At 31.3% G+C, this 14,887-nt stretch overlaps 3 protein-coding genes across 4 annotated transcripts; 2 read left to right on the top strand and 1 right to left on the bottom strand.

Annotated features, from left to right (window-relative positions):
* Positions 1-1,161: 1,161 nt before the first annotated feature.
* LOC107063832 (enhancer of split mgamma protein) lies at positions 1,162-7,292 on the top strand. Its single transcript, XM_089172058.1, has 4 exons — positions 1,162-1,738; positions 3,678-3,767; positions 6,176-6,544; positions 6,626-7,292. The coding sequence occupies exons 1-4, from the start codon at positions 1,685-1,687 to the stop codon at positions 7,004-7,006; spliced, it is 894 nt and encodes a 297-aa protein (XP_089028184.1). The 5' UTR covers positions 1,162-1,684; the 3' UTR covers positions 7,007-7,292.
* An 840-nt stretch (positions 7,293-8,132) lies between these two features.
* Positions 8,133-10,970, bottom strand: LOC149032626 (uncharacterized). Its single transcript, XM_089172348.1, has one exon. It carries the CDS (start codon positions 10,968-10,970, stop codon positions 8,133-8,135), a length of 2,838 nt encoding a protein of 945 aa, XP_089028474.1.
* A 2,045-nt stretch (positions 10,971-13,015) lies between these two features.
* Positions 13,016-14,659, top strand: Brms1 (breast cancer metastasis-suppressor 1-like protein). 2 transcript variants are annotated; one of them, XM_015316198.2, is made up of 4 exons: positions 13,016-13,169; positions 13,245-13,370; positions 13,454-13,676; positions 13,788-14,659. In XM_015316198.2, the coding sequence occupies exons 3-4, from the start codon at positions 13,459-13,461 to the stop codon at positions 14,260-14,262; spliced, it is 693 nt and encodes a 230-aa protein (XP_015171684.1). In that variant the 5' UTR covers positions 13,016-13,169; positions 13,245-13,370; positions 13,454-13,458; the 3' UTR covers positions 14,263-14,659. The 2 variants fall into 2 exon arrangements, with proteins under 2 accessions (XP_015171684.1, XP_015171685.1); XM_015316199.2 differs by having other exon boundaries at positions 13,423-13,676.
* Positions 14,660-14,887: the final 228 nt, after the last annotated feature.

Below are 14,887 nucleotides of genomic sequence, written 5' to 3'. Positions count from 1 at the left end.
CTTCTTCCTATGAAGATAAATAATAATCGAAAGGGACTTTCTATTGTAGACGACTTAAGCATAATATGAGAATATTATTCACGTGTATTTATTTTTTCTGTTTATGTGTGTGCGGGGATTGTAATATATTATGTTATATTTTTGTTGATCTTATCTTATTATGATTAATGGTTATATGAATAAATAGATGACGATGATGTTCTATTGAAAATATAATGATCGAATAATCGTAATTTATTTTTTTTTTATTTCATTAATTTATATTTAATTAATTGATTTATAGATGCAAAGTTATTAACGTTGAATGAAGTATTCAATTTTAAATTTTAAATATTGAATTATATTTTATATTACGAATATTAGAAAAAATAATATATTATGGTATTTATTATATATATATAATAATATATATTTTATATTTTAATATATGTATTTAATTATATTATATAATTATAATAATATATATTATTTATATTGAAATTAAAAATTAAAACACTAAAATAATACATATAATTATAATTATATGAAATAATTAATTATTTAATAAAAATTTATAATTTATATTATTATATATATATATATATATTAATTATAATTTATAATATATTTAAAATAAATGTAAATTTATTTAATTTAATTTAACAAAAGAATTGAAAATTAAAATAGTAAAAATTTAAATTAAAAATATACAAATTAAAAATTAAAACTTTAATAATACATATTATTATAATTATATAATATAATGAATTATTTAATAGAAATTTGTAATTTATATTACATAATAATATATTAAATACTACATACATTACACAAAACAAAAATATACATACATATATATATATATATATATATATATATATATATATATATTTTTTTTTTTTTTTTTTTTCAATTACTTTTAATTTCATGTAATAAAGAAACGAACAGGTGATAAACACATAAAAGATACAAAAAAAAAACCCCCAAAGGGAAGAAATTACCAAAAAAAAACAAAAAAAAAACAAACAAACAAAATGAAAGATTGTTAATTCGATGGAAAAGAACAAAAATGATGGAAAATTGAGTTAGTTTGGTAGAACGAGAGTATTTTTTTTTTTTTTTTTTTTTTTTTTTATTTGAGAAAGTGCCTTTTACCAGGGACGGTTCCGTAGGGTTCGAAGTTGAGTGAGGGTAAGCATTACAAGGGGGGAATGCCAAGAAGAGCTGAGAAGCATTCGAGTCAGTTCGCGTAGGGACTCGAAGCCGTGCACCAGCATTTTCTATCTCTCTTTTACACACACACACACACACACACATATATATATATACACATTCTTTTTTTTCATTCTCATTTTTACACAATTTTGTTTGTATCCTTTTTTCCCCATTCATTCGCGAGTTCTTGTATCTCTTTTTTTTTTACTCTTTTTTTTTTTTTTGTTCGTTCGTTTTTATAATTGCACGCATGCGTATACGAAATTAAAGTCAAACCCTAACACCACCCCACCCCACTCGCACTCATTCATTCACCCTTCCCTTAACCAACCAACAAAATAAATCAAAAACGGTGTACTTTTTTTGTTTTGTTTATGAAGGAAGGTTTTAATTTTATATAATAATGTTTCGATTATAAAAGTTTATCATCGGTGTCGATTATTTTATCGGATGCAGTTGACGATATTCAAGGATAACGCGAAATCGTGCAATGATGTCGTACGATTGTCCGCATCCAGTTTCGAGAACTTATCGATACAAAAAGGTAAGAAAAAATATTAAAACAAATTATTACGTATCTTATTTACATATTTTATTATTATTATTATTATTATTATTATTATTATTATTATTATTATTATTATTATTATTATTATTATTATTGTTATTCCTTCTCGTTAATTTATTCTTCTTCTTCTTCTTCTTCTTCTTCTTCTTCTTCTATTTTTTTAATTTACTTTCTTGTATTGTTTTAAAAATAAAAAATACAAATTATTAATTATTTGATTGATATATTTTATTTTATTTTATTATTCATAATATTAGTATTAATTTATTCCTTCTCGTTAATTTATTCTTCTTCTTCTTCTTCTATTTTTTAATTTACTTTCTGGTATTGTTTTAAAAATAAAAAAATACAAATTATTACACATATCTAATTTATATATTTTATTTTATTACTATTATTATTATTATTATTATTTTGATTCTTCTCGTTGATTTATTTATTTTTTTTTTTTTTTTTAATTATTTTCTTGTATTATTTTACAACACACACGTATAAATACAACGCATGAAATTAATTCGAATATAAAAAAATTTTCAAATAATATCTCGAATAATATTAATAATAATAATGATTTATATTTCATCAATGTACACACGTGTATATTATATATATATATATATATATATAATATATATGTGTGTGTGTATTGTAAAATAAAACGAAATCAATTGGAATATGTCATAGTCCCCCCCCCCCCTCTCAAGTGTTTGACGAAGAGGAATAATATTATAAGGATATATTTTATGATTATTTATTTAATTCTTAGAAATTGTGATCAAGCATGATGACCGTGTGTACGAAGAAATTAATCGTACGAGGAGAAGTACCACAACGCGAAATCGCGTCATGCGATAAAACACGTAGTTGAGAATCGTGACTTGATTATTCGCGCATGTAAGAAAGAGAGAAAGAGAGAAAGAGAGAAAGAGAGAGAGAGACAGACAGACAGAGAAAAAGATTAAGAAAATAATGATGAATGAAACACGCGTCATGAACCAATGAAACTATAGTTTTGTCGTCATCGTACAAGGTGTTCAATAAAAATCTGACTATAGAAAATGATCCTCCTGGAAATATAACGAATGAAATTTTGTATTTTTATATTTCCTTCGTATTTTATTTTATTTTTATTTTTTTTTTATTTCTTCTAATAAACTAGACAAACTTGATCCAAAACAAAAAATATTAAAATAAAATTGTGATTTAATTTATATTACTATTATTTAATATTATTTTCCGTTATTATTATTATTTTTGTTTTCTTTTCATCGTATTATTAAAATTATTTATTTCGGTATATGTGTGTTTCATTATTATATTATTATTTTTTTAAATTGTTTTTATAAAATATGTTAGGGGGTGGGGGTTGAAACATTTTTATTACCCTAACATTAAAATCATATTTACTTTTGTGTTTTTTTTTAGTTAAATTTAATTTTATTTTTCTACATAGTTAGGTGTATATATTTTTCAACTTATACTATAATTGTTATTATTATTATAATTATTATTCATTTGTAATACAGTTATTTATATTATAACATAAATCTAAAAAACAATTCATCATCTTAATTTTGTTTGACTTAGTCTACTATCGTAATTAAAACATTTCAAATAGTCAAAATTAATTAAAAAAAAATGAGTTTATCAGTTATTACGTACTACATTATTATAAACTAAATAAATTCAATGTAATTTTTACAATATTATGAAAAATGAATCGTTAGATAATGTTTGTTATTTCAATATTGTATAGAATTCATATAGTGTTCAAATTATCTTTAAATATCTCAAAACAAGAGATATATGACTTAGACCACTTTCATAATTATGAGCATATATATATATATATATACATATAAATATAAATTGTTATTAAACATATTATCAATATGAATGTTAAATTTTTGTTCAGATAACGAAACCACTATTGGAACGAAAAAGACGTGCACGTATAAATCAATGTCTCGACGAACTGAAAGATCTCATGGTGGATGCACACGAAGTGAGTAAAATCCGTGTAATATGTTCAATATTATTAAGAAAAAATCAACAATTTAAATAAAATAAACAAAAGAAATAATCGATCTTTCTATCATCATGATATTACGGTATAATATATAGTTGAACGAAACCTATATATAAAAACATTTAAAAATTACATTCAGATATTCACTAGAAACTAAGTTTAAACGATTTCTCCATTAGTCATAGTCGAAAAACGATAAAACGAGTGTCGATTAAACATCATTTAAATTCATTCATGCGTACAATCATCGATTAGAAATCTAATTCTAATCAAGATGACTCTTTAAATTCTTATTAAAGAATATTAACATTAATTTTACTATTTTTGTTTTGTCTCATTTTAATTTATTTTTATTTTATAATATATAAATTTTTTTTTCTATACTCTAGAAATTATTATGTTATTATTATTATTATTATTATTATTATTATTATTATTATTATTATTAATTATTATTAGCAATTATTGTGCTCAAAGGTTGAAAAATTATCGATATTTTGTAAACCTAGTTTAAAATATATTTAATTTAAATTTTATTTAATATTAATAAAAAAAATATATATATATTTATATATATATATTATATTTAATATAATATTTTATATAATATTATATTTTATATAATATTATATTTTATATAATATAATGATTATAAATAATATATAATTATAATTAATTAAAATAAATTAAATTAATATAAAATTAAATTAAAATTAATATAAAATTAAATTAAAATTAATATAAAATTAATTATAAAATTAATATAAATAAAAATATTTTTATTTTTATTATTACTAATTTTTTGCATTCTTTAACTATTTATCTATTATATAAAAAAAAATAATCAAATATATAATACATATAATAATAATTATCTACTATCATTAATCATAATAATTGTTAAATCAAAACATTATATATATATATATATATATAAATGAATAATATATAAACCATTAAGTGTGTGTGTATGAAATTTGTGTGTTGGAAATAGCACGTGCTACTTGGTGTGGTTTAATTTCTTTTTATACGTCCAAAAAGAAAGGCGTGCCGTAGGCCACGTTGTTTTTCATGGTTTTTATTTTGTTTTGGTTTTATTTTATTTTTTTTAAACTTCGCACGACTCTATTTACGATCTCTCCTCCTCCTCCTCCTCCTCCTCCTCCTCCTTCGTTCTGCAATTTTACGGCTCGCGCTCCTGACAGGAAACGCATTCTCCAGCCGCAACTGCGCGTGGCAATACCATTTTTCCTCCTCTTAAATATATTCCAAGGACCGTGGGAACTCGTTGAAATGTCAACGACATTTTACTGTTGCCACGTACAACAACTTCATTAATTATTCGAATAAATTTATCTCTATCTCACTCTTGCGATCTTTTTAATATTTCATATTTTTATCTTTTTGTTGTTTTTATTTTTTTTTTATTTTTCTTCCCCTATTCCCCGTACGTTGTCATTATTTTACACATCTTACACAATTTTCAATACCAATATTTGCACGATTTTCTTTATGATATATTTATAAACATTCATATGGTTTTTCTTTTCCATTTATATTACAATATTTATATACATATATTGACATACTTATAAATTGAATCAAAGTGAACGAACAAATTTGACGATTTGTTTTATAAAACTGAAATAAAAATTCATTACGTCTAATGTAAGATAAAGTATAAAAATATATAAAATATATAAAAATATAAATATAATTATAATATATATATAAATTGTAGATAATATTATAGCAAAGATAATAGCAACATCTGGTATATTATAAAATACCATAAAACAAATTGTACCCTTGCTACAATTTAAAAAAAAAAAAACCAAACCAAATATAAGAAAGAAATTTCGTTTTCAGATTAAAAATCTTTCGATTAACATTTTTTTGTCACTCTGTTCAATTTTAGTTTTTTAATAAAAAAATAATACATAAATACATATTGTAGGAAATATTATAGCTAAGATAATAGTATTGAAAAAAAAAAAAACAGAAAAAAAAGAACAAGATATAAAATCTTCTATCACGTTTCGCTTTGAAGAAACCAAAAGAACCAAAGAAATCAACGTGACTTTGGATTTGAATTAGTTTCGGTAATCAAACCGATCCTTTATTCGTCTTTCTATAAACCAACAAAAGGGATGGGGACGTACTATGTCAGTAAAGGAAAAAAGAAAAAAGGATTTCTTCCGTGATTCAGTCATGCACGGATTACACTTTTGATAAAATGAACAAAAAGATCGATCGATTCTCGAATCGTTCCTCGAGTTTGATCGGAGATAGGCTGATAGCTCGTGCAAGCGAATCTAATCAAAAATTAAACGCTAAACTATATATATATATATATAATATTATACTTGATAATTTCTGTATAGACGGAAGGTGAAAATATCAGCAAATTGGAAAAAGCAGAAATTCTAGAATTGACGGTACGACATTTACAAAGATCACAAGCTGCTCGTGCCGCCGGTTTATTTCCTGGTATTTTAACAACGTCAACATCAACATCAACGTCAACTGCAACAACAACGACTACAACAGCATCAACAACTACAACAACAACAAGAATGACGAGTATAATGAACGATGAAACTACTGCTGAAAGTCGATGGCAATCTGGTTTTGGACATTGCGCTACGGAAGCTTGCAGATTTTTAGCTGCACTTCCTGGTAAAGCGGCGGAAAATTTAGCCAGGCATCTGGCCGTAGGTCTTCAAAATAATTCCAAGATTAACTCGTTAAACGTGAGTTTTTATCAATTTTGATATTATTCAAAATTATCCAAAGAAAAATATAAAAAGATGACAATATTTCTTGTATTTCAGATCAATCCAAACTTGTCAACTACGCTAATCGATTTGGATCATAGTACTTTAATACCTTGTCCTTGTCCAATCAGTCCAATTTCTTCAACAGATATGAATAATCCAATTTCTGTTAATAAAACTGATCATTCTAATGATGTTAAAATAGAAACATTTAAAAGTAATTCTTCTAACGTGATAGGAACAACCATAGGCACGTTAGAAGATTGTAAAAGATATCAAGATAATAATCAAATTAAATTAACATTAACTAAAGATAATCGTAAAAGTTCTATGATTAAACGTAAAACGATGAATACGCAAAGAATTAATATGGAAGAAGAAGAAGAAATAGACGTTGAACGTGTGGATGATGATGATCTCATGTGGAGACCATGGTAGCGACAAATTATTGTTTGTTTATTATATAAATAATATTTTTGTACAATATTATTTATTCGTTTAATCAATCGTGATTATATATTAATTTTACTTAGTAATTAATTGTTACAATTTTATGATATAAAATAATAATAATAATAATAATAATTAAGTAGGATTATAATAGTATTATTATGATACTATTGATCCGTATTTTTGGTACATGGCTTTAATTCCGTAATAATAATATTGTACGATTCATTCTTGCAATATTATTTTAAGTTAATCATAGTTTATACTATAAGGAAAAATCATGACAAAATATTACCTCTAATTATTTTTAAAGTGTTCTATAACAAACTTGTACTTTTACTTTTCGTATAGTATAATCATATAAAACTTAAAACATTTGTTACAGCATCGAATGAACAATTAATGTAATATTGTACTTTTATATATTAATTCTTTCATCTTTTTTGTTTTTTTCTTAATTATTATTTTACATTAGTGTTGCGTACAGGTGCCTTGATCAGTACAATGTTCTTTATTTATCGTAAAATGAAACGGTTTTAAGGGATGGTGGAGTAATGTGAATAGAGTTGTTCCGTGTAGGACTGTGAATCGAATTGTTCCTTTATAATACGCTGCTGCGTTGTTGTATGTAAACTATCGCCCCGATGCTGAGCTGCCTGATGATTGCGTGATGAGATGTGGTTAGGCTGCCTTGTCGGGTGCCGATGAGTTTTCCTTGTTCTTGATGCGTTGGTTATATGTGAATCGAGTGTTGCTGACTGAATGGCTTGGATCGACGATTTTCCGTGGCCTTTTATAGGGGAACGGGCAATCCTGTGCGCCCCCTTCCCCAAATTGATTGGCCAATGACCGTCGGGTCACTCTCCATGGTCCGTCGAGCTAGCATAGGGTTGTCGAGGAAAATCACGCTGCTCGGGAAAGCTTTGTCTTAAAGAAGCGGCGTTGTGTCCACTTGTGCTAGCGCATACGCCGAAAGAAACGGCGCCGGTAGGTCCCGCTTCTGTGCCCTGTTCCAAACTTCGATCGCGTCAGGCACCAACTCACACAGTCCACATCACATATTGCGCAATACGCAACATACCGCCCCCCTTGAACGGATACCGTTCAAAAGTACTTAATTAAGAGTTTCGGCGTCATTAAGTAATGGTGCTACTTGTTTGACACTTCGCTTCAATTTTCCATTAAACATTTTTAGCGTTACCACACGTGTCATGCCGTCAGGACCAGTATGTAGCTCCGTCACTCGACCCAATGGCCACCTAAGAGGAGGAGCATTGTCTTCCCTCAGAATAGGTAGTGTGCCAATCCTTATGTTATCCGTCGCGTCCTTGTGCCATTTTTTACGCACCGTTTGCTTATTCAAATACTCCCTGCTCCATCGTGTCCAAAAGTGCTGTCGCATTTGTTGTATATGTTGACATTGCGACAACCGGCCGCATGGCATATCCCTGAAATCGTGCTCTGGCAAACCCATCAACGAGTCACCCATCAAGAAGTGTCCAGGAGTGAGAGCGCGTAGGTCATTTGGATTATTGGATAAAGGGGTGAGAGGGCGAGAATTGAGGATGGCCTCTATCTCTAGATCATACGTTAGCAATGTTTCGTAGGTGAGTACTGTCTCTCCAATCACTCGAGTTAAATGATGCGCTACAAACGTTTTTAGTAAATGTGGCGGTGTATTGAGCCAATGCAAACCTATTGCTGAATCCGACCAAAACACTGAACGACGAAATTTGATTCTTCGCAGCGCGTTCCTAGTGACTCTGTACAGGCGCGCCAGTAAGACCGCGCCACACAATTCTAAACGCGGAAGCGATTGTGTCTTGAGAGGTGCAACCTTTGATTTTGCGCACACCAATTCAACCGTTGGTTTTTTGCCTATTGTTTGATGTATATGCATGCCCGCCTTATTTGTCACCGCTATGAGCTCGTCGCGAATTTGTTTAGTCTCGTCTATCGTATGGGCTCCCATTAATTGATCATTGACATAGAAATCTTCCTTTAAGATAATGGATGCCCTTGGGTGTTGTCTTGATTTGTCGTTAGCAAGTTGATGTAGCGTGCGAGTCACTAAACAAGACGCGGTTGCTGTGCCATATGTTACTGTTTTAAGTCGGTACGTTCCGACTGGTTCATTTAGTCCTCGACGCCAAAGAATATTCTGATAAATACGATCACGCGGATCCATTGTTACTTGTCGATACATCTTGGCTATGTCTGCAGTAAGCGCGAATGCATGTGACCGAAATCTCAAGAGAATGGTGAATAAGTCCTCCTGAATCATTGGGCCGACCATTAAGATATCATTTAATGATAGACCGCTACTCGATTTCGCGGATGCATCGAAAACCACCCGCAGCTTGGTTGTAATACTCGATTGTTTAGCTACGGCATGATGTGGCAAATAATAGCCTTCTGTACGGGAAGACTCTTCGACCCTTTCCATATGCCCCAAATCCTCGTATTCGGATAGAAGTTTCGCATATTCTTCGCGTACCCCCGGTTTACGCGCTAACGACCGCTCGAACACATGAAATCTCTCCAGTGCATTGACGTATGAATCCCCTAATTGATTTGCGTTTTCCCTGAATGGTAGTCTTACTATATATCTACCCGATGGCTCACGGCGCGTATTAGTTTCATAGTGCGATTCGCAATACTCCTCCTCCTGAGATCTGATTTTCCTTTCTGGCGTTTGCTCAACGCGCCAAGAATTTTCTAATTGTTCTTGCAATCCTATAAGTGCGGTATGGCATTTTACGTTTCGTGGCAAATGCATATTTGAGGTCGTTACTGCGATCCAACCTAATCGTGAATTTTGCAAAGATATTGATTCATTGATTTGAATAATCTGTCCGGCGTGCCATAAAGCACAGAAAATGGGCATGCCGAGAATCGCGTCTATTCTCGAAGGTTTATCGAAACCGGTATCAGCCAAGCGGATATTTGCAGGTATTGTTAATTCTTCCGGGGGTATTGGTTGCGATGGTGAAATATTTGTTATACTGGGTAGAAGTAAGAACTTTAGTTCAACTGCGTAGTTTTCCGTCTGCGATTGCATGGTCGTTACTAGGGCCTTGGTGGCATTAGTTTCAATTTTATTTATCCCGGCTATTGGTATGTTCACACTTTGTTGTGCGATTCGTAGCTTGCTGGCAAACTCGAACGTTAAGAAATTAGCCCCGGCGCCTGAATCTAGGAGTACTCGGCACTTGTGTGGAATACCGTCGCGATCTAATAATGAAACCACAGCGGTTAATAATAATGTAGGCAGAGGTGCATGATTGATTTTAACGTATGAGCATTGCACCGCTGAAATTTGTTCGTCTATATGTAATAACGTGTTGTGCTTGTTCCCACATTTTTTACAATAACTAGAACGGCAATCCTCAGCCCTATGACCAGGTCGCAAACAATTTATACATAATCCTGCTTCTTTGACGATCCTATTTCGCTCCTCGGCGTTAGCACCTATTAATTGATCGCATGCAAATACTAGATGACTACCCGAACATACGTAACATTGACTTTGAAATTGTGACGCATAAACCTGTACTGGATTTTGGCGTGCATCGTTCTGTGACGGTCTTTGCAAATTTGTATAACGTGTATTGAGCTGTGCTGCGCTTCGCGGATTGCCGTACCGTGTAAGCGGTCTAGGCGGATTGTTCATGCTATTCCTTCCCATATCTCTTGACTCTTTTGCAGGTTGCGACGTAAGAAGTGCGCGTCCGGCATTAAATAAGAAACTTGAAAGCTCGTCTATGGTCGGTAACTCTAGTTTGGGGCGCTGCTTCTCCCATTCATACCGCGTCTGTTCGTCCATTCGGGAAACGATCATGTATATGGGGAATGCCTCAGCAAAATTCTTTTTTGTGGATAATAACGCTTTATAGTTGGTAACGAGAGTGTTCGCGGCCTGAATTAACGATTCCGGAGATTGTCTACTCATCTTGGGGCACTCTTGAATTGCCCTTATGTGTCGATTAATTAATAAAATAGGATTGTCGTAATATGACTCTAGTAGTTCCCATGCTATCTGATAATTGCCCTCGGTAATTACTAAATCCCGTATTTTTCTCTTCTGCCTCGCCCGATACGCATGACTTTAAATACGCAAATTTTTGTATATCTCGTAATTCCGAATTTTTTCCAACGATCGATTGAAAACCATCAGCAAAACTTGGCCACTCTTCGTAGCGTCCGTCGAAGTGCGGTAAATTCACCGGTGGCAATTGTACAAGTTTATCGCTTCGTGGGGGATTGTGTGTACCAATAGATGTGCACGCAGATGGCAATATTACAGGTTCATTAATGGCCGGGTTAGCGCTTGATGTCGCGGCATGATCGAATTTTTTTACTATACTTTCTGCTTTTATTAACGCGTCTTCGATTGACTCGCGAATTTCGTCACCTTCCTTTACGTAGATTTCCCACGTCTCCTCGGAGGCAACCGCTATTAAATCGGTCTGAACATTCTCGAAAGCTATCATGTCCGAATCGATTTGTTTTAATTTTGATTTTAATTTTGCTATATCGTTATCGTTAGGATTCTCTAGGTCAGTTACGAACTTTTTGAAAACTGTAAATTTACTTTTTAAAGGCGCGCGCCTCCGTATAAGCTGCGCCTCGGTACACTCTGTTGTTGATCGCGACATTTTACGATAAAAAGGCACAAAATGGGGAGAGATAAGAGGGGGGAATACGACTTCAGGTTGATGACTCGTTAAAAAGTATTGCAAGACTCACGTTTTCGTATTGTTGTCCCGCGATGCTACACTCCAGCCTCCAGGATGCTTGTGTGCTGCGTTGATTCTCCTGTGTTGAGTGAGTGTGCGCCTTGAGTTGCGTCTCGCTGCTTCGTTGATGCGTAGTCTAAGTCTTCCCTGCCTCTTTCTCGTCCACTTGAAGAGAACTGCTGTTCCACAGGCGCCGACTGAAATAGATGGATCAGGAATCCGGCTCGAAGGACCAAAAATTATGTTGCGTACAGGTGCCTTGATCAGTACAATGTTCTTTATTTATCGTAAAATGAAACGGTTTTAAGGGATGGTGGAGTAATGTGAATAGAGTTGTTCCGTGTAGGACTGTGAATCGAATTGTTCCTTTATAATACGCTGCTGCGTTGTTGTATGTAAACTATCGCCCCGATGCTGAGCTGCCTGATGATTGCGTGATGAGATGTGGTTAGGCTGCCTTGTCGGGTGCCGATGAGTTTTCCTTGTTCTTGATGCGTTGGTTATATGTGAATCGAGTGTTGCTGACTGAATGGCTTGGATCGACGATTTTCCGTGGCCTTTTATAGGGGAACGGGCAATCCTGTGCGCCCCCTTCCCCAAATTGATTGGCCAATGACCGTCGGGTCACTCTCCATGGTCCGTCGAGCTAGCATAGGGTTGTCGAGGAAAATCACGCTGCTCGGGAAAGCTTTGTCTTAAAGAAGCGGCGTTGTGTCCACTTGTGCTAGCGCATACGCCGAAAGAAACGGCGCCGGTAGGTCCCGCTTCTGTGCCCTGTTCCAAACTTCGATCGCGTCAGGCACCAACTCACACAGTCCACATCACATATTGCGCAATACGCAACAATTAGATTAAGTATTATCTAAGAATATTTACGACAAATCGTATCACTCATTATATATATATATATAGATATTTATTCCAATTGTCATATAAAATTATTAATACTTCGTGTGTGATTAACCTGTGATAGCCAAATGAAAAAGTTAAAGTTATACTTAAAACTTTATTTTATACTATTACATTTCTTGATATTTTAAATAAAAATATTTTATATGCTTTTTATCCCTATAAGCTTACTTTAAATCAAATGAAAAGAAAAACATTGATATTACCGACAAATGATACAATAAAACTTTGTTATTTAATGTCGGTAAATAGTTAAATAAATTGTACACGTGGTAATGATCTGTCGATAATGCAGATGCAAGCGTAGGTAATCCTTTATTCATAGTATGCGCATGCGCAGAAGTCACGTGGGTTCTTAAACAGCAATATGAAGCGGCTGCTTTGCTCGTCTACAAAATAGCTGTCGATTGTTACACTTGGTATAAACAAATAGCATTTTTGCAGTTTTATAATTAAAATCAATATTCTCGTGATTAATTATTGTTGTTCTCATTATATTTTAGGTAACAAAGATACAAATAATATATTATCTTGAAGACTTTGAGTGAATAATATTTGAAGTGTTATTTTTGTTTTAGGTTATGTGCATTAAAGATTAAGAAGTTAATATCAAAGTTTTAAATTATTTTTATTTAAGATTAATTTATATTTTTAAAATTGTTCACTTTTACGAATCACCCTGGGTAATCAAAAGCTATTCAAAGGTAATTTGTCTGAACACTCTTGAGACTTTAAATTAGTTGATAAATATTGTAGGTTATCATTATTTTAAAATGGAAATGTGTAGTTCCAATGCCTAGTGTTAAAGATGAATCAGAGCCAGAAGGAGAAGAAATGTCTCACGATAGCAATGATAGCAACCAAAGTTCTGCGTCGTGTGATAGTAGTGCAGAACACAGTGACAGCGATGACTCCTCGGAGATGGATGAAGATGAGTGCGAAAGAAGACGTAATGAGTGTATGGAGAACTTAGTTGATTTAGAAAGACAATTTACATTACTCAAAGAACAGTAAGCATAATGTTATAACAAAGTCAAACTAAATGCAGTGTAATTGCAGTATTTGTCAATTGTTTCATATTTTACAATTAATATTAATTATGATATGTTTCATTTCTATAGATTGTATCGTGAAAGAATAACACAAGTCGATACCAAACTTGGAGAAGTACGCGTTGGTAAATCAGAAGAATATTTAATACCCCTAGAACGTTTAAAAGAAAATATGAAAACCAAAACTGAAGTAGCTGGAATATTGAAACAATACAGATTACAGAATATAGAAAATAAATTTTTAGCAGAGGAACAGGCTGCTTTGCAAAATTTTGAAAGTGAGAAAGAATTAATTTGGGATTATATACATAATGATCTTCAGGAGAAAATACGTAGATTAGAAGAGGATAGAAATAATGTTGACATACATGCAGATTTATGGTTAAATTCAAGTGGTAGAAGACGTAGGAATCATACAGAGAGAAGGAAAGCAGTTTCAGTAGCAGGACCGTATATCGTTTATATGCTTAATGATTCTGATATTTTAGAAGATTGGGCCTTAATAAAAAAGAGTTTGAGTAGTAGAAAAACAGAAATAATTTAAAATATAAATTTGTAAATCAACACTTGTCACTATGTGAATGTACATTAATATGAACGTGTAGTGTTACGCTGCAAAATTAACAAATTATTTTCTCTTTTAAAATTGACTGTGGCAACTGTTATTTTTGATGCAGTCATCTTTTTGATTTTCCTCATCTATGATACTGTGCCTTTAAGTGCAATGAACTGAACAAAAATTAAAACCTCCTTTGCATCATGAGAAACTGTTGTTAAAAGCAATGGATGGTTAAAGTGTAAGTCTAATAGAACAATATCTTTAAAGTATACTTAATGCTATACTTAAAAACAAAAACAAAAAAAAAGCAAGAACTTCGAAAGACCTTACTAATTGTACATCTAAATTTTATATTGTGATATAATAAAGATATTTAAATTAATTTATTCTAACAATAACAGTTAAAGAGTTTAAAATAGTAACATCATAATTAATGTGTAAATAAATTACGTTCTCATTGAATAAATAATAAATTTAACTTCATACATAATTATGAACAATTCAATATTATAACTTTATACTGGTTTCTTTCTTTTTTTTTTTTTTTTTTCCATTTGAAATCATGACAATTATATTTGTTATTTTTTATGATATTTAAGACAATTTTGAT

Source organism: Polistes dominula, unplaced genomic scaffold, assembly GCF_049000335.1.
Source record: "Polistes dominula isolate Pdom_NZ unplaced genomic scaffold, Pdom_raw_medaka contig_73, whole genome shotgun sequence".
NCBI lineage: Eukaryota > Metazoa > Arthropoda > Insecta > Hymenoptera > Vespidae > Polistes > Polistes dominula.
Note: the sequence above shows the minus strand (reverse complement) of the source record. Positions and strands in the feature narration are given on the sequence as shown.

Excerpts from the sequence above, each read along its gene's own strand:
- LOC107063832 (XM_089172058.1), top strand. The coding sequence starts at position 1,685 with ATGATGTCGTACGATTGTCCGCATCCAGTTTCGAGAACTTATCGATAC. Across the intron at positions 1,739-3,677 it reads GAACTTATCGATACAAAAAG|ATAACGAAACCACTATTGGA; the intron begins GTAAGAAAAAAT and ends ATTTTTGTTCAG. Across the intron at positions 6,545-6,625 it reads CCAAGATTAACTCGTTAAAC|ATCAATCCAAACTTGTCAAC; the intron begins GTGAGTTTTTAT and ends CTTGTATTTCAG.
- LOC149032626 (XM_089172348.1), bottom strand. The coding sequence starts at position 10,970 with ATGAGTAGACAATCTCCGGAATCGTTAATTCAGGCCGCGAACACTCTC.
- Brms1 (XM_015316198.2), top strand. The coding sequence starts at position 13,459 with ATGCCTAGTGTTAAAGATGAATCAGAGCCAGAAGGAGAAGAAATGTCT. Across the intron at positions 13,677-13,787 it reads TTTACATTACTCAAAGAACA|ATTGTATCGTGAAAGAATAA; the intron begins GTAAGCATAATG and ends TCATTTCTATAG.